At 40.1% G+C, this 23,685-nt stretch overlaps 2 protein-coding genes across 3 annotated transcripts in view; one reads left to right on the top strand and one right to left on the bottom strand.

The window, feature by feature from the left end:
- The window catches only part of LOC135472532 (cytoplasmic FMR1-interacting protein 2-like), a 41,397-nt gene extending 19,950 nt beyond the window's left edge, over positions 1-21,447 (top strand). For both annotated transcript variants that reach the window (XM_064752077.1, XM_064752078.1), the window contains exons 22-28: positions 2,228-2,318; positions 2,846-2,976; positions 17,528-17,606; positions 18,133-18,248; positions 18,625-18,863; positions 19,721-19,868; positions 20,434-21,447. In XM_064752077.1, the coding sequence (XP_064608147.1) occupies positions 2,228-2,318; positions 2,846-2,976; positions 17,528-17,606; positions 18,133-18,248; positions 18,625-18,863; positions 19,721-19,868; positions 20,434-20,601 (972 nt within the window). In that variant the 3' untranslated portion in view covers positions 20,602-21,447. The remainder of the gene's footprint in view (positions 1-2,227; positions 2,319-2,845; positions 2,977-17,527; positions 17,607-18,132; positions 18,249-18,624; positions 18,864-19,720; positions 19,869-20,433) is intronic.
- LOC135472327 (adenosine receptor A2b-like) lies at positions 3,763-5,648 on the bottom strand. The gene is made up of 2 exons (XM_064751788.1): positions 5,574-5,648; positions 3,763-4,971 (listed from the first exon to the last, which is right to left on the bottom strand). Exons 1-2 carry the CDS (start codon positions 5,646-5,648, stop codon positions 3,763-3,765), a joined length of 1,284 nt encoding a protein of 427 aa, XP_064607858.1.
- Positions 21,448-23,685: the final 2,238 nt, after the last annotated feature.

Below are 23,685 nucleotides of genomic sequence, written 5' to 3'. Positions count from 1 at the left end.
TCTAGCCGCACAATACTCATGATTGGACAAGAACACAGGTGTGAGTGGGGTTAGGTAAGTCTAGCCACACAATACTCATGATTGAACAAGAACACAGGTGTGAGTTAGGCTAGGTAAGTCTAGCCACACAATACTCATGATTGGACAAGCACACTGATGTGAGCTGTGTAAAGTGTTCGAGATCTTTTTAAGATTTTCAAAAACCTGGTAAGCCGAGCCACACAATTCCTTGGTTGAGCAAGAGCACTGCTGTGAGCTAGGTAAGGTGCTTGAGATTGTTTTTGAACATTTTGAAAAGCCTGGCAAATCTGCAGCACAATCCCTCAGATTTGACAAGAACACATTTGTGAAGTGCTCTTGAGATCATAATGTCTACGTTGACTGAAGCAATACAAAAACTGACAGATCAAAGAAATGTGTGGAAGCAGGATTTGTCAGGTATACTGGTTGATGGGTTTTACAGTGATTTACAATGTAAACACTGGTTTCCTCCACCCATTAATGTGACCACAGTTCTGTAAGTGAAAAAGCTCCTTGATTATGGCATTAAAGGAAAAGAAACTCTCAATACATGTTGACTCTCAAATCGAAATTTTTAAGGTTTATGTTGATCATAGTTATGACTTTATATGATTTCTTGTAAGCAAGTAATAGTACACTGAGCACACTCAAGATACAAATACTTGAGAGCGGCCATGTTTGGCAAGTTGGTCTCTTGGTTCTTCATTGTTTGGAGGTAATATTGGATAACTTCAGTGGCTGTGGCTTAAGGACATTTCTCAGAACTCTGTCTTCTCATTGGTTAATAGACCACAGAAATGTAGCATACCATAATCTGTTGACCTTTTTGACCAGCAGTCATCAAGCCACTGCTGTGTGTCAGGCCGTGAAATTTGCCACATTTACTGCAAATGATCAAAGCTTAAAATGGTGCTGCAATGGTGGGGTGGGTGATTGTTTTTTTGCCTCCACGACTAGACAAACATCGCCACGGGAGTGCGGTGCACGTACTTGGTCAAGATGAAAGTAATCCGGTGGATACAGGGGTGAAGAATTCCAGAAAACACCTTTATTTTTAATTCATGAATCTGTAAATTCCGAAACTGTTTCATAGCATGTTCTTGTCAAACTGGCAAGTTGACGACTGCTTCTCCAGCTGTCATCTATACTGCATGGGTGAATGCATTATGTGGGGATCAGAGTTATGTGTTCACAGTCCCATAAATTTATGTAAAAAATCAGCATGCAAATGTATTTCAGCAGTATTTCAGCAATAAAGGCCTGACTGACAAGTAACTGTCGTTAACCTCCCGTAAAATACAAGGAGGAGTTTTCCTCACGAACGTGGTGTTTTGTTATCGCATTTTAGAGGTTTTCTATGTTCCAGCCATTTCATGTCCGAAACCCTGACCATACTCATGGTTTCCTAAACTAACACATATTCAGACCTCGTTCTCACATTATTGTGACAGCCAATTGCCATGTCTTTGCAGCAGTAAACTTATATTGAGCTGGTAGACGAGAGCAATCTCCAGACGTTTCTAATTTCTGTTTTTAAAGGCGAATCATGGCAGTGGCTCATTTTTAACAATGTTGTGTTCTACCTACTGAAAAAAAAAATGCTTAAGTTGGACTGATTATGAAGGGTAGATCGGATTACATGCAACAGACAACTAATTTCACCTCACCTTGCATCAGCTCACATGTTATTGAGAACAATCAAGGTACCTGCATGTGTGTTGCACAAACTCTTACACGTGAGCTTATATCATGAAGTAAGTTGTATAATAGGCTATTAAACAGTTTGGCGTCTGTCATTGCCTGTGGTAAACAAATGATAGTACACAAAAGACAGTGTGGCTCAGGAAATCACCTGAGCGAAGGGGCCTACATTTTTGCATTGCGTGTTGACACAGACTGACCACTCAAAGCCTACGCTGCCCCTTCACTGGCAAGGGTGTATGCTTGCATATTGCTGGCCAGTTCACACGTGCCAAAGTTCTATATTGTCTTTAGTCATGTGGGTGAGAACCATCAACCACCCACGGTGCGCTATTAAACTGATCTGATCAGATTCCCCTACAGCCTCTGACCCTGTCAACTTTCCCTTAAGCATTTCGATCATGAGTGCTGCTTAACTGGTTGGAAAGGTCAACAGATTATGGTAACAATGCTGTGTGAAATGTGGTAAGGTGTTGCTCTTACTTAGCACTTTATTACCCCTCAGGTACAAGGGACCACATTACAGTATGTGAAGACACTGATGAAGGTGATGCCATCAAAGAGTAAACTGCTCAGGTTTGACTACGGCTCACCAGGTGAGAAGACCGTGTATCTCTTATGAAGATTATACTAGCCAAAATGTGCCGTGCTAGTCAACGAACAGTTTGATAAACCTTTTTAGTCATTCTCTTTCTTACATGTAAATTGTCTGGTCTCTTGCACGCATAAGTCTGTCAAGTTTACCTAAGTAAATTTATTTGTATATTTTTTTTCTCTTGTTTTTGACTTTTATCCAGTAATGCACAATAAAATCCATACAGTTTTTACATATATTTTGTGATTTGTTGGTTTCCTGCAACTGTAACTGCTGTACATTAAAGTAAAACATTTTTGAATATTTCATTATAGACACCAGTGAAGTAATAAAATTATTTACAAATTTTTTAACAGTGCCCTGTTAACCACTAGCAGACTTACACTACACTTTTATTTGCCTTATTTTGTATCTAATTCATCAGACCTTTGCATGAAGAAGTTTGTCATATGGCTGACATACAGCATGCTGGCTCCCTATACAGCCCATTTGTTTTCTTTCACCTAATGACTTTGTTGTGTGTCTTAGGGGTACTGGGGTATTACCACGCTCAGCTCAATGACATGATCCAGTACCCAGATCTGAGGACTGAGGTGTTCCAGTGTTTCCAAGAGGTCGGCAATGGCATTCTCTTCTGTCTGCAGATGGAACAGGCACTGGTAAGTCTCCAGGCCAGCTTTCTCTATTACAGTAGTACTGTAACAGGCCCTGGTGAGTTTCCTCATCAGCACTCTGTATTACAGTGGTACTGTAACAGGACCAGGTGAGTTTCCTCATCAGCACTCTGTATTACAGTAGTACTGTAACAGGGCCAAGCCAGTCTCCTCATCAGCACTCTGTATTACAGTAGTACGGTAACAGGCCCTGGTGAGTTTCCTCATCAGCACTCTGTATTACAGTGGTACTGTAACAGGGCCAGGTGAGTTTCCTCATCAGGACTCTGTATTACAGTAGTACTGTAACAGGGCCAAGCCAGTCTCCTCATCAGCACTCTGTATTACAGTAATGTTGCAACAGGGCCTGGTGCATCTCCTCATCAGCACTGTATCACAGTAGTATTGTGATGTTATGCCCTCAGAAATCCAGCTAGCACTACTTCATTTGTTTCTTTTAAGATATACAGGATTTAAGTACAAGTAGTGTTCAGGTGTGGTTATGTTAAATCCTGGCTAATGCCGTACAAAATTCTCCGTGGTTGTAGACAACAATTTTCAGCAAATATGTGCACAAAGACCGACATATCTGGGGAATTATGCTAGAATTATGTTACTTAACAAGAGGAATACGTAGAATCATATGCGTCATAATAGGAGCACATACATCATGAAAAAGTCATTATAGCGACTTTTCCAGTTTCACAGTTTTGTAGTCTGCATATGTAGTGAATTGCTGGGATATTTTAAGAGCAGACACTTTCATTTTTTTGGTGACATTCATTTCACTGTTCATCTCTTGACACAATGGGAGCAGGTTAGCAGTGCTGCAATACCTGTCCTCATGTCTTTGTTTCTAAGTCCATAAACCAAAGGATTGAACAGTGAGTTAAACTCTGTCACTACGGCCAAGCAGAAAATGATGACATTGTCCTCCAGGTGACGTACAACCAACAGGTAGATGAGGAACGGAATCCAGCAGATGTAGAAACTTCCCAGGATTATAGCGATGGTTTTCACAGCTTTGATGGACGAGTGGCGTGGGCGCACATTGACGGCATTAATCGTCGTGGCAATCTGCCTTGTGACGGAATCCCCCCTGCTGTCAGCTGGAGAGTTCCCACTGTGGCTGGTGCTAAACGTGGCACTTATCGTACCAATGCCAGCCTCAATTTGACGTGTGTGTTTCCGGGCGACGAAGAAGATGCGAATATAAATGCACAAGATGACAAAAGCACTGAGGAAACAGATAGTGCTCCAGAGGACCAAGTAATCATAAGACATGACATCCACGAGCATGTAACCTCCACTGTAGTTGTTCCAGCCACATAGAGGGAGAATGCCTACTGTTAGGGAGATAACCCAGACAACACCCACCACAAAAAACATCCTCTGTTTGGTCAAAAGATGTGGGTACTTGTAAGGATAGAATATTGCCACGTACCTTTCAGTTGCTATGGTAACAAGACTGAGCACAGAGGACAACAGGCAGGTAAAAAGTAGTCCTGGTCCGTCAAACATGAGGACGAGATAGTAGTTACTACGCATGCTGATGTAGTACTGGATCTTGTAGAAGTCAAACTGATACCCAGCCGACATGGTAAGGAGATTCCAGATAGCGGAGTACATGAAGGTGAGGCCTGTGAGGAGGTCGGACATGGCGAGGCTGACCATGGCGATGTTTGTGATGGTATGGAGCTTCTGGTTAAGTCGGATCACCAGTAAGATGACAGAGTTAGCAGCCAGGATAAGCACACTGAGAATGACAGACACACAGTAGATGGTGAGCTCATGCGGCGACATACAGTCCTCGTATGTGGCCTGGCTCAGCAGTAAGGACAGGTTAGACAGGGGCGGTGTCAGTTGGGTCAGGTCACACCTCTTCACGTGCACTGTCTTGCAGAAGTGTAGCCATTTAATAGCAGATTCTACTGAGGCCTTGTCGGCCTGGCTGAAGTCTATATCACTGGAGTTTATGTCACACATGGTTAGGAGGATGTCCTGTGTGGTATCTTATTACTAATGTCAACTGTAGCTATGGATGTTCTACCATGGCACATATTCATTAATGCATTAAGGTATTAATGTGGATTGTTGTGATGAGAAAGAATTTAAAGTCACACACCATTAATTCTTACCCAATACATCAGTTAGACGTCATGAAAACACAGGTCTTCAGAGTTTTTCCGCATATCCTCTTCCTCTGAAGAATTACTCTAAACATTCACTTCATTAGTGCTTCTCTTTTTCGTGTCACATGATGATCACCTGTTTCTGCCAGTGTGCTTTTTCTCCTGTGTATACTTCTCCAACTATCAGAACTCAGGTGTTAGTGATGGAGTACTGCACAGAGGTCTTCTTCTTCTTCCCTGCAAACAGACAAATTCAGACTCCAGTGTACAGGACATTCCTCTTACTATCATATTTAAATAACAATTGTAGCTCTGTAGGTAAGTGTAACCTAGACAGAAAGGAAAAGAATTGACGTTACCTGAACACTGGTCAGACGGTTTACAGATGCAGTCTTTGTGTCTAAGTGATGTTGGCTTCAGGTCCGGTGCCATTAAATATCAGGTGTGTGAAGGAATCAGCGTGATTGATACCCTAGTGGTGGGCTGACCTGTCTGAGGGGGTTTGCGTTGCCCAGTGTTCAAACAGTTTTCCTGTGAAAGCCCCATATGTGGGTAGCAGACAGGTGATTGGGGTTTGATGATAACAGGTACTTCACACTTCACAGTACTGTTAGGCTCTCTGGGGGTAGACCCTCTTTGTATCTTAGCCTTATCAACCACCAAACATTGCTTGTGTACCTGTGCTCAGATAAAAGGCTGAGTGGGGAATAATGCCACTCACTGATTACAGGTAACTCCTACACTCACAGGTATGCCTGACAACTCCCAGCTCAGAAAAGTGGTTAATGTGGCAAGCCCCGCACACCGGCTTCACATTTATTATACAGTGTATGTTCATGTCCAGTGCCTCTCTAAGCTCTTGGTGGAATGGAATGGAAATCACTAGTAATATGCTACTATTCCTAGCACCGCCATTAGATGGTTGACAAATAGTGCCAGACCTATCTTATTATGGTCTTGTCATAGAGATGATTTAAGTGAACTTTAAAGTTTTGGAAGGACCTTTAATTTATGCAGACATGTAAACCTGTTAGTCATCTTTATGATACCTGTAGCCAAAACAGGCGCACATCTGGTAAAAACATTTTCATTTGAGACCACAGACCTCTGCCAAAGGTAAATGTATAATGTCTCGCTTGACAGACAAAAGGACAATACTCTGCATTTATGTCCTGTCTGTCAGTAACGAAGAATCACTGATTCAGATCACCACCAAAACTTGCTGGATTGGCCCTTCACCAAAGACAGCCTGTTCGCAAAATTTCATCCAAATCCCTGCATAACTTTTTCTGTAAAATTGCAGAGAGATGGAGAGACAGACAGAAAATTGCCAGCAAAAATATACCCTCATTGGCAGAGGGATAAAGCACTTCATCAGTAACTACAGAAAGATGTTTACACTTGTATTGATCAGCTGTCTTTACACTTGAGGAGCCACGTTGGTGACTCAATTCTACTGTGGTGTAGACTATCACCAGAGATCCTTCAAACTTATCTACACAAGTGGTGATGTGTAAATACAGAACCTGAATTCCTCAACCTTCATGCACATGAAAGAGCAACTTTCATTTGCAATTTATGGACATTTCTAAATTGATTTTGGAGACAAAACTGCATCGGTTGGAGTGCCCAGTGTCAGAGCTTCACTAAAAGTATAATTTTATCAGTCAACACAGAATAATGCCTTTAGAAACATGTTGCAAACATGCGAAAAGGTTGAATTACAGTAATACTGGTAGTCTGTTCAAGGTGGATGTCAGTTCTGGTGGGCATGCGTCAGGAAGGGGGTGTGTTCTTAACAACTAAACATGGCCAGCAGAACGTATCTGCAGTTATCTTCTAAAGATAACACCTCAAGATTTCCTTACTGCCCAGCAAGATCCAGATATTTTAGTCAATATTGACACAGGAAAAAGCCAGCCAAATCTCTGATGGTCTATATAGAATGCGGTGGACCAATACGTCTGAAGGCAACATTGTGTTCTCAGTGCAGATGAAATCAGAAACATCAGGTTCATGGTTCACACCTGATATTACTGTTGTGTGTTTTAGATTTGATATTGATGAATTATATCTGTATCAGGTTCATGGTTCACACCTGGTATTACTGTTGTGTGTTTTAGATTTGATATTGATGAATTATACCTGTATCAGGAATAAAATCGAGAAAGATCCCTTGTGCATATTGTGGCGATTTTGCTAGAGACAGTATATTATTTCATATAATTGCATGGTAGGTTAGGGGTTAATTTTCTGCCTTGTCCATAACGTAGACACAGGTTTTACCGGTAGAATGTAAATTTTTATGGGTTAGACATGTCCTTAAATTAAATTAGAATTTTTGTGGAATATTTTGAAATATATATATTTTTTTTTTGTAACATATAGAGACAGGATATTTTGGGGACTCATGAGAGCAAGTTGATTTTGGCGCCTTAATATAACTTTTGAAGGACACAGTTTCCCTGGACCCCTGTCCCTTCCAACGGAAGAATTTTAACACTTGATGACTTAATTAGAACACCATATTTCACGTATAATACACTGACATGTTGAAGGAGTTTCTCTCCAAGCTTGGTGATCAGATATTGTTTGACTAGGTTGCAAACAACAGTTTTTTTTTAGCGACCTTAAGTTTGGCGAAACATCCGCCATTGTTAATATTTTGAAGTGACAACTTCGAGTAGAGTTTCCATTACTTTTGGACATATTTTTGCTGTAACAAACCACGTACGGCATCTTTCCAGTTAAAACAACATTAGTACTCACTGACTGTGGCATGATTTTGGCATAAAACATCCTTTATACCAAGTTTAAGACACTAAATCATTTTTTGTGGTTGTTGTTGTTGCTTCGCCGCGCACGATCGTCGTTCACGGTGAACTGCCGCTAGACGAGGTTGTCTACTTTACGACATCCTTTAGTGTTAAACTCATAGTGAAGAGTTTCAAAAGGGGCATTAACTTGTATTTGCGAAAGTAAATAGTTTCACTCCACAGGCTCATCTCCTTTCTACCTACAAGTTATTGTTCATCTTTCCATTATTAAGAAAAAGAAAGACATTAGATACGCATGTACATGTATAGTATTTCTATACACAGATGTTGTTACTTTGGTATTAGCCAATCAGTGCTCTGAGTACCATCCTTGGTACTCATGAATATTTATGAGCGTAGACTATAAATACTGGGCAAATTCCCACTTTTAGTCCCAGATGATCTCGGACCACCGTCGTGTTAACATCTAAATTTCCACCTAGTTAGCTTTCTAAGGCAGGTATTTTACATGTATATAAGCAGTGTAAAGTGGTAGCTAGATAAGTTGTCAGCACTGAAGTGGGATTTCAGCTTTAGAGCATACCTAGAGACAGTGGGACTGCTAGTTCCAAATTGTGACACAAGTGTTCCCAGGCTGTGGGACTGACTTTCCCAGGCTGTGAGACTGATATTCCCAACCATGATTGAGACAGTATATCTCAATAGTTTGTCACTGGGATTTTCTGGACCAAAATTTTATAATTCCCAAGTATGAGCTGAAACATTTATACTGGGAGAATTTGTGCATAAGTGCCCCTGAGCAATCGTGGGACTGGGATTCCCAGTTTCGGCACAGTGAGACACCGAGTCCCAGAATTTGAAACTCGTTTTCCCAAGTTGTTACTGGACCAATTCTGGAACTGTTACTCCCAGAGAAGACCTGAAAGTATTATTTACGGATAATGTCCCCACACATGGCTGACATATTGTCTATATGACACCAGTAGGACATACCACTATCACAGCAGTACTAGGTTTAATACCTCCCTGAGATATCCCTAACACAGTTATCTGAACCATCCGAAGTACAGATGTTGTGCGTGTACACAGTACTGGCACTTTTACCTATATATATATCAACATACTCCTGTCACTCTATTTTAATAAAACTGTTGCTGCTGTTTGTTGAAACTTAAAATTCGGACTTTTCTTGGTTATTCAAAGTTCAGAGCTAACTAGTGATTTTCCCAAACATACTACTGAATGACACGGACTGACCGAGCTGACATTCAAAAGAATCCATAGTAGCGAACGTCTCCAGCAGTATACTGATATTGTTCCAGAGTTCGACACTGGGTGCTTCACGCTACCAATATTGTGATTTCCCCTGTAGTAAATGGTGTGATTTGGAACTGGGATATCTGTATCGTTAAGAAGATATATATATAAAAACAAATCGCTACAACTTGGTGGCAGCGGTGGGATTCATTTGAAGTTCAGTTGTCAGGGACCTGCAACTTATTCACAATGGAGGAAGACAGGACAGTTGAAACAGACGGGAGCGATGAAGAAGTTTCGTTTCGAGTACCACAGAGAGAGGACACCAGAGACCATGATGAGGCTCCGAGATCATCTCCACATGAGTATGCATCTGGCGACGCTGCTTATGTGCCTAGAAATACAAGTCGTCGTCAACTAAGACCAGAAATTTACAACGGGGAAACGTCTTGGGAAGAGTACCTGAAAATATTTAATACCATTTCCCGAGTCAACTGTTGGACGAAGAGAGAACAAGCAGATTATCTCTTTACACATTTAAAAGGGTCTGCTCGACAACTGGCCTGCACACTTACTGATGATGAACAAATGAACTTTGATTATCTTGTAGAAGTTCTGGGAAACCGTTTTGGTCGACGAGATCAAGCTGAACTGTATCTGGCTGAACTGAGGGGCAGACGTCGCAGAGACAAAGAGGGCCTTCGAGAATTAGGTCAAGCCATTTTGAAGCTGTCAACGTTAGCTTACCCAGGGATGTCGTCTTGTCACCAGGAAAGGCTTGCCAAGATCCACTTTATTGACGCCATTGAAGATTACGAAATGAGGATGCTAGTACAGCAAGGAAAGCCCAGTACCTTACAGCAAGCGATTACTTTGGCTCTGGAGATTGAAGGATACTGGAAGATAGAAGCTCAGCGCAGAGACGAGATTCCACGTAGACGACATGTGAGAGAAATTACAGCGGTACCAAGTGCAGATAATACCGATTTGGGAAAGAGAATTTCAGCCTTGGAGAAATTAATCAAGGAGATGTCATGTAAACAGAAGTCTGTCAATAATGACCGGTCTTGGGAAAAACCGTCATCGCCAAAGAGAGATGTTGAATGCTTCCAGTGTCACCGATATGGACATTACCGACGTGAATGTCCTCTGAACAAAGGGAAACGTCAACACTTCTCGGGAAAAGGGGGACAACCGACCCAGAGGGGCGAGGACCGGTTGTAAATTCCAGGCTGCCCCAACAACAGATATCAACTTCACAGAAGTTAAACAATACAAATTTTAGTACTTGCAGAGAGAAGTCATCAGGGTTGAACATCACTATGAAATCTGTGGATCATCCGAAGTCTTCAAGTTCAGAACTGGTACTTGAGATAGGGATGGAGAATCTAGGTAGTGGGATGTTTGTTACTGGATCTATAGGGAGTAACATGGTTTCATTTCTTGTGGACACCGGTTCTTGTGTCACAATAATTTCGAGTCAAGTCTATAGCAGTATTCCGGAGATAGAACGACCGAAATTGGTACCCACTAACCTGAGATTACAAGGTGCAGATCATAAGCCACTGAAGGTGCTCGGGATGTGTCAACTAGATATTAGGATTTTATCCAGTCCCACATACATAGATGTTATCATTGCTGATGTTATGTGTGAGGGAATAATAGGGATGAACTTCTTGACTAAATTTGATTGTGAAATTCACCCGAGAAGGAGGTGCATTACCTGTGAAGGACAGCAGCTTTTATGCTCTAGGTTGTCAGATGTAACTAGTTGTTGTTGGCTGGTTATTGATAAAACTGTTACTGTTTCTCCTGGTCAACAGATTGTCATTTCCACAAAACCATTCAAGGATCAGAAGTTAGTGGGAAAATGGGCAATATGTGAACCGCTACAGAAAATTTCCAAGAAAACAAATTTATTAGTTGGGAGGACATTAGTGGACACTGAGACAGAGAAAATTCCAGTGTCAATTATAAATTTGGGCGTGGAAATGGAAACTATATACAAAGGTACAACAATAGCCGAACTGAGTCCAGTGATAAACATTAACCAGGTATTAACTCAAGAGAACTTTAAGCAACAGAGTGATGAAGAAATACACACTGTACACACCATACATGTAAACGATAATAGCACTGAAGACATTCCTGAACATGTGACCAACTTGTTCGAGGAAAGTACAAAACATATGAAGCTTGAAGACAAGATGAAAGTGAAGTCACTACTCCTGGCCTATGCAGACATCTTTGCTAAGTCTGATGCAGATTTGGGTAGAGCAAAGGGAATCAAACACAGTATTAATACAGGAGCTGCATTACCTTTACGTCAACCAGCTCGTAGACTGCCAATGCAGAAACAAGATGAAGCAGATAAACAGATACAGGACATGCTGGAAAGAGGAATAATTGAAAGATCTTCCAGTCCTTGGGCATCACCAATTGTTCTTGTCACCAAGAAAGATGGGACTTTGCGTTTCTGTATTGACTTTCGACGCCTTAACCAAGTAACAGTGAAGGATGCTTATCCTTTACCCAGAATTGATGATTCATTAGATTCATTACACGGAGCCACATGTTTCTCTACGCTTGATCTTGCAAGTGGATACTGGCAGGTTGAGTTAGACGATGAGGCTAAACTGAAAACAGCATTTATAACTAGAAGTGGGTTATGGCAGTTTAAAGTTATGCCGTTTGGTTTATGCAATTGACCATCCACGTTCGAACGTCTGATGGAACTGGTACTGGCAGGGTATCAATGGGAAATATGTCTGATCTATATTGATGACATCATTGTATTTGGTAAAACTTTTGATGAAGCTATCACCAATCTACGGAAGGTATTCCAACGTCTCAAAGAGGCGGGACTCAAACTTAAACCAAAGAAGTGTCACCTGTTTCAAGATGAAGTAAATTATTTGGGTCATATCATTTCTGCTAAGAGTGTTTCCACAGAACCACAGAAAGTTCAAGCAATTAAGGACTGGCCCACACCAACTACAGTTACTGAAGTCAGGAGTTTCTTGGGTCTAGCCTCCTACTACAGACGTTTCATCCAAAATTTTGCGACCATTTCCAAACCACTCCACAAATTAACAGAAAATAATAAAGAATTTATTTGGTCTGAAGGCTGTGAAACTTCATTTTGGGTTTTACAACAAAAGTTGTGCAGTGCACCCATACTCGCATTTCCCAGTTCTCACGGAGACTTTATACTTGATACAGACGCTAGTAATTTTGGGATAGGTGCAGTGATATCCCAAATACAAGATGACCAAGAAAAAGTTATTGCATATGCCAGCAGAGCGCTAAGCAAGTCAGAGAGGAATTATTGTGTCACCCGTCGAGAATTATTAGCTGTTGTTACTTTTGTGAAATATTTCCAACACTACTTGTATGGTCGTCATTTTACAGTCAGAACAGATCACAGTGCATTACGTTGGATGATGAATTTCAAGGAACCAGAAGGACAGTTGGCTAGATGGTTGGGGTTACTCAGCACCTATGACTTTGAAATCGTTCATCGTCCTGGTAACCGTCATGGTAATGCTGATGCTTTATCCAGAATTCCATGTAACTGGTGTGATAAGCATGGATACCCAGTTGCATCTGTGAATGTTGTTGAACAAGTTTCAGGGTCAGCAGCTACTCCAGTAGATGTTGAAGTTCAAACAGAGCATTCCGGGGCAGTTGGAACTGTGGTAACAAAGATTAAATGGATTCCAAAGAATTGGACGTACAAGCAGCAGAAACAAAGGCGGTATAAGACCCGTCCAAAGCGCACCCATGTCACAGCAGTAATAACACGAAAACAAAGTAAACTGAAATCCAACAGAGAACCCAACGAGGTAGAATTACCCACATCTTTGCAGACAACGAATCAGACATCAGCAGAGAACAGGTGGTCGAATGAAAATCTTGCTATTCTGCAGCGAAGCGACAGTAATCTGAAATGGATAATAAAAGCGAAAGAAGAAAATCAAGAACAACCTAATTGGACAACAGTTTCTGATCAAAGTAGAACAACCAAGTATTATTGGGCACAGTGGGACAGGCTAGTACTAATCAGTGGAGTTCTACATCGCAGGTGGGAAACAGAAGATGGACTAGACTGGCACTACCAGATAGTTCTTCCAGCAGAACTGAGAAAAGAAGTTTTCCATGAATTACATGCTTCTAAAACAGCAGGTCATTTAGGCTGTGGAAAAACTATCCCTAAAGTAAGACAACGATATCATTGGTATGGCTGGAGTAAAGATATTCGACTGTGGTGCAAACAATGCGACAAATGTAATTCGAGGAAATCTTCAGGAGGGAAATCAAAGGCAAACTTGAGACAGTATATAGTTGGAGTTCCAATGGAGCGAGTAGCAATGGATGTACTGGGTCCATTACCAAAGACCAAGAAGGGAAATCAGTATATACTAGTCATACAGGATTACTTCACCAAATGGGTAGAGGCCTATGCAATTAGAAACCAGGAAGCTGAAACTATTGCAGATAAACTAGTGAAGGAATTTATTTGTAGATTTGGTGTACCTGAACAAATACATACAGACTTAGGGACAAATTTTCAATCCAGTATAATTCAAGAGGTATGTCATCTACTTGGAATACAGAAGACCAGTACTACACCATACCATCCTCAATCCAACGGAATGGTTGAACGCTTTAATCGAACCTTAGAAGATCGACTGGATATGATGATAGACAAGGACCAACGTAACTGGGACAAGCAACTGCCTTTTGCACTGATGTCTTACAGATCATCACTTCATGACGTAACACAGCAATCTCCAACTATGATGATGTTAGGACGAGAAATAAATTTACCTCTAGATTTGATCACAGGCAGACCAACACAGATGCCAGCAACAGAGGGAACAGACTATGCTGTTGAACTGCGTGAGCGCATGGAAATCGCACATGAAAGGACTCGACAGGTTCAATGGAGAAGTGTTGAGCGTCAGAAGCGGAATTATAACGTCGGCAATAAAGGGAAGACATTTAAAATAGGCGATGCTGTTTGGCTGTACGATAGTGCACGTCACAAAAAGCTATCTCCAAAGTTGGCATGTCGTTGGACTGGGCCATATCAGTTTATTGGTAAACTTGATGATACAGTATACCGGGTCCAACAACATCCCAGAGCTAAGAAGAAACTAGTCCACTATGATCGACTGAAACTGTATGAGGGAACCACTTATAAACCGTGGACTGTTGAGACAGATTAAGTGTGCCCTCACAAATGAGCCAGCGGGAACACCAATATCATCGATCACCACCCCAAGGGAGGAGGGAGAACCGCATTACGCCCATGTACACCATCTGAAAACCACCACCTATGAGGGAGGTAAGGTGACCACAGTCAAGGAGGAGATTATCAAGTCGCCGGTGGCATTCTGCTGTGTGCTGTGTGGGAACAGAAGAATCCTTGAAGAGTGAACATTTTAGGACACAAAATCGAAATTTCATTATTAGTTCTTACCCTATTCATATTAAAGTTTAGAATTGTAGTTACATAATCCATACCCATGCTTGTATATAGAGACAAGGGTCTAGTCAGGACAGATACATGAACTATGAACATTATCTGAACATTTCAGGTTACCAAGGACTGTTGAGATACAGTTATCTAGAACTGATAATTGTGAGTTTCAGTACTAATGTATCTTGTTCCACAATTATATACATATGGTTTATGATTATGATACTGGTACATTATTTTTGACAGGTGATAATAACTCACCTGTTACCATGTGCGATGTCCTTTCCATGATATATTTTGTCTCTAGCACTGCAGTGCTCGGGACGAGCATTATTTGTAGGAGGGGGTGATGTGGCGATTTTGCTAGAGACAGTATATTATTTCATATAATTGCATGGTAGGTTAGGGGTTAATTTTCTGCCTTGTCCATAACGTAGACACAGGTTTTACCGGTAGAATGTAAATTTTTATGGGTTAGACATGTCCTTAAATTAAATTAGAATTTTTGTGGAATATTTTGAAATATATATATTTTTTTTTTGTAACATATAGAGACAGGATATTTTGGGGACTCATGAGAGCAAGTTGTTTTTGGCGCCTTAATATAACTTTTGAAGGACACAGTTTCCCTGGACCCCTGTCCCTTCCAACGGAAGAATTTTAACACTTGATGACTTAATTAGAACACCATATTTCACGTATAATACACTGACATGTTGAAGGAGTTTCTCTCCAAGCTTGGTGATCAGATATTGTTTGACTAGGTTGCAAACAACAGTTTTTTTTTAGCGACCTTAAGTTTGGCGAAACATCCGCCATTGTTAATATTTTGAAGTGACAACTTCGAGTAGAGTTTCCATTACTTTTGGACATATTTTTGCTGTAACAAACCACGTACGGCATCTTTCCAGTTAAAACAACATTAGTACTCACTGACTGTGGCATGATTTTGGCATAAAACATCCTTTATACCAAGTTTAAGACACTAAATCATTTTTTGTGGTTGTTGTTGTTGCTTCGCCGCGCACGATCGTCGTTCACGGTGAACTGCCGCTAGACGAGGTTGTCTACTTTACGACATCCTTTAGTGTTAAACTCATAGTGAAGAGTTTCAAAAGGGGCGAAAGTAAATAGTTTCACTCCACAAGCTCATCTCCTTTCTACCTACAAGTTATTGTTCATCTTTCCATTATTAAGAAAAAGAAAGACATTAGATACGCATGTACATGTATAGTATTTCTATACACAGATGTTGTTACTTTGGTATTAGCCAATCAGTGCTCTGAGTACCATCCTTGGTACTCATGAATATTTATGAGCGTAGACTATAAATACTGGGCAAATTCCCACTTTTAGTCCCAGATGATCTCGGACCACCGTCGTGTTAACATCTAAATTTCCACCTAGTTAGCTTTCTAAGGCAGGTATTTTACATGTATATAAGCAGTGTAAAGTGGTAGCTAGATAAGTTGTCAGCACTGAAGTGGGATTTCAGCTTTAGAGCATACCTAGAGACAGTGGGACTGCTAGTTCCAAATTGTGACACAAGTGTTCCCAGGCTGTGGGACTGACTTTCCCAGGCTGTGAGACTGATATTCCCAACCATGATTGAGACAGTATATCTCAATAGTTTGTCACTGGGATTTTCTGGACCAAAATTTTATAATTCCCAAGTATGAGCTGAAACATTTATACTGGGAGAATTTGTGCATAAGTGCCCCTGAGCAATCGTGGGACTGGGATTCCCAGTTTCGGCACAGTGAGACACCGAGTCCCAGAATTTGAAACTCGTTTTCCCAAGTTATTACTGGACCAATTCTGGAACTGTTACTCCCAGAGAAGACCTGAAAGTATTATTTACGGATAATGTCCCCACACATGGCTGACATATTGTCTATATGACACCAGTAGGACATACCACTATCACAGCAGTACTAGGTTTAATACCTCCCTGAGATATCCCTAACACAGTTATCTGAACCATCCGAAGTACAGATGTTGTGCTTGTACACAGTACTGGCACTTTTACCTATATATATATCAACATACTCCTGTCACTCTATTTTAATAAAACTGTTGCTGCTGTTTGTTGAAACTTAAAATTCGGACTTTTCTTGGTTATTCAAAGTTCAGAGCTAACTAGTGATTTTCCCAAACATACTACTGAATGACACGGACTGACCGAGCTGACATTCAAAAGAATCCATAGTAGCGAACGTCTCCAGCAGTATACAGATATTGTTCCAGAGTTCGACACTGGGTGCTTCACGCTACCAATATTGTGATTTCCCCTGTAGTAAATGGTGTGATTTGGAACTGGGATATCTGTATCGTTAAGAAGATATATATATAAAAACAAATCGCTACAATATGTTGGCACATGTGTCTGGCATAGATAAGTCTGGAGATCTGGAGAAGATAATTTATAGTTCTTTGTGGAAATTCAGGAAGTGTTTACATGATAAAGACTGCACTTCCTGTCTCCAGATAGTCTATATTGCCTCTGACTATGAAGCATCCAGCCACTACTAATGTCTCAGGGCAACATGTCTAAAGCAAGTTGATTAAATTCTCAACACTTTACTGTAATTCTTTAACCTTGTCACATTTGCAAGGTGCTTACTCAAGCTATTCTGAGCACATTATTCTGTGCAGGCTGATAATACTTTTTGTAAAGCCCTGGAATTGGCCAAATTAACCAATGTAGTTTTGTCTCCAAAATCAAATTAAAAATGCAGATAAATTGCACTGAAAGTTGCTCTTTCATATGCGAAAAGGTTGAGGAAATAGAGTATTACTTCAAACAACGTGACATTGTTTAAACCTTGAAGTTGTTTGGAAGGATATGGTGTATGCATGAAATTGTAAACGCACCTGAGGTAGTCTTGTTACTCTTATAATTACAGAGTCAGGAAGAGGTGTGTGACCTGAAACATGCAGCTCCATTCCAGAACATCATCCCCAAACCCTTTATACACATCAAAGGTGAGCTGCTGCACTACAACGTGCTCTCTTGTCATTACTGTCCTCATCATTGAGCACAAGAGTAGTTATTGGTCACCGTAGAAGAGAGTGGACATTCCGTGTTCTGATGCTTTATCTCAAAGAGGAAGGTTATACATGTACATTATAATGTCTTACGCAAAAACTAGGCATTCTGTATTGGTAACCTAGCCTGCAAGTGGTTTGTAAAATGCTGAAAGTATGCTTAAGTTCAGACTGAGCACCATAGCCACACAGAAGGTAGTATTAATTCCACACCCATTCAACAGTGCTAAATGTTGGAGAATTGTAATGGAATGCTAGAAGCCTGCTGCAAGTGTACGAGTAGTGGGCTAATTATAGTGAACACTGGTGTTGGGTAACTCTGAGGTGGACCTCTCTCAGTAGTAAACATAAGGGTATATCTGTTAATATTTGTCAGGATAACCTGGGCATATTGCTATAGTAAACACTGTCGATTTGTGAGATGAAAATATCCCCATTGTAATGCAATGTGTTTATTGTGCAGAGGGAGATAACCGTAAAGAGAAGGAACAGGAGCTGAAGGTGATGATGAAGAGACTAGAGAACAAGTATGCAGCTTTACAGGTCGTCCCAATGATTACTAAACTGGGAACACAGAAGGTAAACTTTTGTCCAAAATATCATCAGATGATCAGGGAAATACTACCGAGTGGCATCAAGCATATCTATGATGATGTATGCCCTCATCTTTGCATGGGAGTTACGCCAGGCGCAGTTTGTGACTGCTTTGTAGAACAGGCCCCTGGCATCCAAAGTTTTCCTGTTTTTGCCAAAAAATTAGATGGTTTTTCTGTTCTGTTTTTGCTACTGTTATTCATTCTGCCCGTATGATGTAAATTGTTCTTTCCTCACACAACACACTTAGTAGGAAAGATGAAAAGAGTGTTCAGCTTTGGATCTTGTTTGAAATCAAATGGTTCTCTTTTGCTACTGTGTGATCAGTCACATTGTATTTTGTATGTTTTGTTTTTTTCAGCAAGCCAACATCGCTGGAGAGGGAGATTTGCTGACCAGAGAAAGGCTGTGCTGTGGCCTGTCCATGTTTGAGATTGTCCTCACCAAGATAAAAGAGTTCCTTGGTGACGGTATCTGGCAGGGAACACCCCCTGCCAACGGTGTCATGAATATTGATGAGTGTACCGAGTTCCATCGCCTGTGGAGTGCCGTACAGTTTGTTTACTGTATGCCTGTGGGAGAAAATGAGTTCACTGTAGAGTATGTATACCGGATGTTTCATAGATTTCTTAACTGTAAACTAAATAGCTAAAGTGTTTCAAAAACCAAAAATGAGATGTCTACCATATACATACAGCAGACCTTTTTATCTTCTATCCCTGTCCTGTGATGTGTTGTAAATAGTAAGCTTAAAAACAATTAATAAACAAACTTATTGGTTTCACATGGACAGATGGCTGATTTATGGCTGATTTTGACCTCAGTTTTTGAGATCATTGTTAGGGAAGATGCATAAAACACCCCTCGATAATATTTCGAAATTTACTGTATCCATTATAATGAACATCAAGCCTAGATTTGTAGAGTATCTCTTATCATCTTCTCACAGTTTGTCACTTATATCATAATATCCAGAACTGTGAATACATGAGGCAAATGTTACCTCGCTACACACAAGCTTCTGTGAAGACTACCTGACTTCATAGAGATATGCTTGTTAGAGAAGGGGGAAAATATGATTTTTTTTCTCTTCTAACATAAAATAGTGAGTCAAAATGAAGATTTCATATTTCAACGGAACATTACTGGGCCCAGTTTTCACAATTTTGTTATAGTACATTTGTTGTATGATGTTTTGCACGTCAGTATATACCATACCACTGTCCTATATGTGTGATTATCATACATGTACGACATCTTTGTGAAACTGGGCCCTGGTGTATGATGGTCACTTAGTTATGCATTCAAGTTGACTTCTGACAGTCCTCAGTTGCAAAATTAAGTCATGTGTATGCATACATTGGGCTGACAAGCTTTGTGTTGATAAGTATTTATTCCTGATGGAAACTGAGGAAAACGGTTCAGAATCTGATTATACAGTGTTGTTGTTACTTCAGGGAGTTGTATGGAGAAGGACTGAACTGGGCTGGGTGTGCCCTCATTATCCTGTTGGGACAACAGAGACGCTTTGAGACGCAGGACTTCTGTTACCACATCCTCAGAGTGAACAGGGTGGACATGAAGGACGAGAATGTCAAGGGCATTGTGAGTTGTTTACAGACTCGTTAATCATTAATAACAAAATCATTAATCATTAAGACCAAAAGAAAAAACTTTTGATGTGTTCTGAATTGTCTTGGCGACATGAAATTCGCTGGACTTCCACCAATATGACATGTTCTGCTAAAATTGGCTAGAAAGAAAAATGGTCACCATCATATCAGTGAAAATTTATTGAGTATGGTATTAAAAAACAATCAGATATATAAATCAAATAATTTTCACACATTCTAAATTCCTAACATTTCACTGTAATGAAATCACGATTTACATCGTAACGTATACTCTAGTTTCCTCAACCAGTAAAGCTGATTTCTGTCGTACTAGTGAAAATTTTCTGAGTACCATGTCAAGCACCTATGAAATAAATAAATGAACTATGTGTCATTGATTAGAACAAGTTCATCTGAAGTGTACCCATGCATTTTTTTATTTTTTTAATTTCTTCTAAAATCATTGATTCGTATTTTCATTTCATGTTTAGGGATCAAGTTTTATGTCAAACAACCAAAGTGATTTTTCTGAATTAAATATTTTTATTTTGATATAGCAACTGAAGAGAATGGTGGACAGAGTCAGAAAGTTCCAGATTCTCAACAACCAGATTTTCTCTGTCCTCAACAAGTACCTGAAGTCTAGCGACTCAGATAACCTTCCAGTGGAACATGTGCGCTGTTTCCAGCCTCCTATCCACCAATCACTGGCAACCACCATATGATTTAACTAGTACACCAATCAAATAGGATCTGCAACTTGGTTGGAATCTCATTAACCAATCAATGGCATCAGCTGTGCGATTGGACCAACCAATCAGTTTCTCCTTTGACATCCTCAAACCTAATAATTTAACTGGCCAATCGCTGTGTGTTATTCAACTGGGCTATATATAAAGCACTCGCTGGTCATTATATTGACTTTTTGCTCAGAGCAACGACTACATTTATGAACTCCTGGTACTGAAAGTGTTTGCAGTGGCAGACACATGTAGTATGTTTTGCTTTATAACTGAAGCCCACATGTACATTTTAAGAGTAGTGCCCTAACAAATATGACCCTAATATTCAGTGAATAATAATTCATCTTCCAGATTACATTTTTTCCTCATTCTGATTTGTTCTGTACTTGATGTTTCTTCATCATACGTGTATCACCTAGTATTCAAGTTGTTTACAGAACCATCTCTATCTGTCCTTTAGGTGTACCATTTATAAAGTTGAATGATAATCTCTGAGCAAACTCCTGGCTATTCATTAATAGTATAAAAGCAGACTTGACAATCCCTATTTGATGTACCTGTATACAGCATGGACAAAGCTACTTGGCCATCCTGTGATGTAACATATGTTTACGCTGTATTCATGTTAATTACCAGTAGTACAAAATCAGACGTTGTCACAGCAAAGAACTATAGACATTCATGTAACATTGCATAAACCCAGGAAATATCTGTTATTTTTGCACAAACAGGTAGCTGATGAAGTGCTTCCACTTGCATGTACAAGATTATTCAGAAAGTTTCGTTACTACATTGTATATGGACATGTTGCTAAAATCATAATGGCAAAATTACATTCAAAATTTGTTATAATATCATTACATATACATAAAGCTAAAATGCACAGTTATGCCATGTGCTCGGAAGAACCTAAACATCTTAAATGCTAGTGCAAAGGGGCAGCCAATTTTTTTTGTACATTCTGATTTTACGCAAACGTGTATTAAGTTATACTTGTAGAATAGAATTTTTTTTTTACAGTGTATATAGATGCTTAACATTATTGATAAAGAGGATTTGCTTTCATATGAAAACCTGTTCATGTATCTACGAGTATGTTGTTACACGCGTGATTATGTTGTCTCTCAGATGTACATTCATGCTTTCAAAGATTGATAGGTGAATACTGTGTTTAATTGTTGATTGTGCATTACATAGTCAAGGAAAATGTCGCCTGATTATCTCTCTGTGTCCTTGATTTTATGTTGTGCTAACAGAAATTTAATTCTGTGAAAGCTAGGTTATGTGGGACACTTATCTGGACAAGTATAGATTTTTCATGTACAAACGTGTTAACATTTTTTGAATGAAGATCTTAATGACAGCACCAACAAAGTGACTTAAATCAATCTTCGATAAAGTTATATAACCATCATGACCAAAAGCGTGGTGATAAGTCTTGTGAAATGTGTAAAACCTGGCTGAATTTCACGTGGAAGGTAGTTTACTGATTGGTGCATGCAGATTTGTAGAAGTGAAATTGTGGAGTTATTCATGGTTAGCTCTGCTTTAGCATTGTGTGCTTGCATGGTTTTTGGGGTGAAAATTGTTCTTTGTTAGATGTTGGTTTTTAAGTACAATATTATAGCTTGCGGTTTAGAAGTTTGTGCAATATTATGAAATTCGCAGCCAATTTTGGTCATTTTTTCCATTTCTGCATGCTACTACCTTCCTGATTTACATCTTTTTTTGTACTTTTTCGTTAGTGTCATGATTTATTTTAGAAATTATCAGAAACATTTCAACAATTTTATATTAAACTATCAATCCGACAAGAAAGGAGTATGTCTTATTTGCCTTTGTCGTTGGCACTTACTTCAAAAACAACACGAGTAGAATTTATCCATTTTGTCAGAGGGTGGATGTACATTAGTGAGGTTCCCCGATGTATTTTGCGTGCCATGCTTGAGACGTCAAACACATTACAGCGCTATCTGTCCTGCGATTGGTTATAATATATAGTAACACATTCATAGCGGGGGAAACCTATAAACAAAGTATGGTGTATAAAAGGGCTGTCATGCGTTAACGCTAGAATGTGACGTGACAATGTACACCACCGTGGTGTCACAAAGATGCGTACAAATAGAACAGTAATGATTGTATATCGGACACAATGACCCGAGGATAGTGACGTCATCTGGTGCGGTAACTTATACTGTGCCTGAAGCCTGAAGCGATTAGCGCGATCTGATGTCTGGTGCAGGAAACCAGCCAACGATGTACATATACATTTTAAGAGGTGCAGGTTCAAACCCAGCCTCGGAAAGGGAATTTGTAGATCCCAGTGCACTCGCTGCTTGTGAAGCCTTGATAACAATACGCGGCCAGCGATGCCCGTGTGATCGTTGGCGACCACTTGTCTTGTGCTGATATGTGACTTGTCACCTGACTCGATGCCATCGCTGTATTAATTTCGTGCCCAGCTCATGCTGTCTGCCTCTCAGGTTGTATGTGGGAAGGTATGGCAGCAACCTGCGGAGAGCCGTGGGTTTGAGCCCAGTTTTTCTGCCACTGTAATGTTTGTCGTTGTACAAGCGAAATACTTTTGAGATAATAAAAATAATCAAATAAATAAATCTTACAATGGCATGATTAAAATAGCATTGTAAAAGACAGTTGCATTTTGAAAACAGCCATCTGTCCTCAATGCCAGTGGAGACAAGTAACTCATGACCATCTGCAGGTTGTTGGCAGATCTTCCCACGAACATGCTTCCCACGTACAGCATGAGTTGGACTTGAACTCACAGTGACTGCATTTGTAAGAGGCTCCAGGGTCATTGTGCCAAGCCTGCAAGCTAACCACCTTGACAGTGGAGGCCCCTCTCCCTCTAGGACAGATTCATCAATCAGAATCAGGTAAAAAGTGCCCCTTGAAAAATGATAAACTTCAGGAGAAATAAAGTATTTGGCAGCTTACTCCCATTTACTGTTATATTCGATCATCATGCGAAAACAGACCAGTCAGAAAGGTGTCGTTCCATCATCTAACATGTTGGTAACTGTTCACAAGATGTCATTACTT

This window comes from Liolophura sinensis, chromosome 8 (genome assembly GCF_032854445.1).
Source record: "Liolophura sinensis isolate JHLJ2023 chromosome 8, CUHK_Ljap_v2, whole genome shotgun sequence".
In the NCBI taxonomy this organism is placed as follows: Eukaryota; Metazoa; Mollusca; class Polyplacophora; order Chitonida; family Chitonidae; genus Liolophura; species Liolophura sinensis.
The sequence above is the reverse complement of the archived record's forward strand: the minus strand, read 5'-3'. Positions and strand labels throughout refer to the sequence as shown.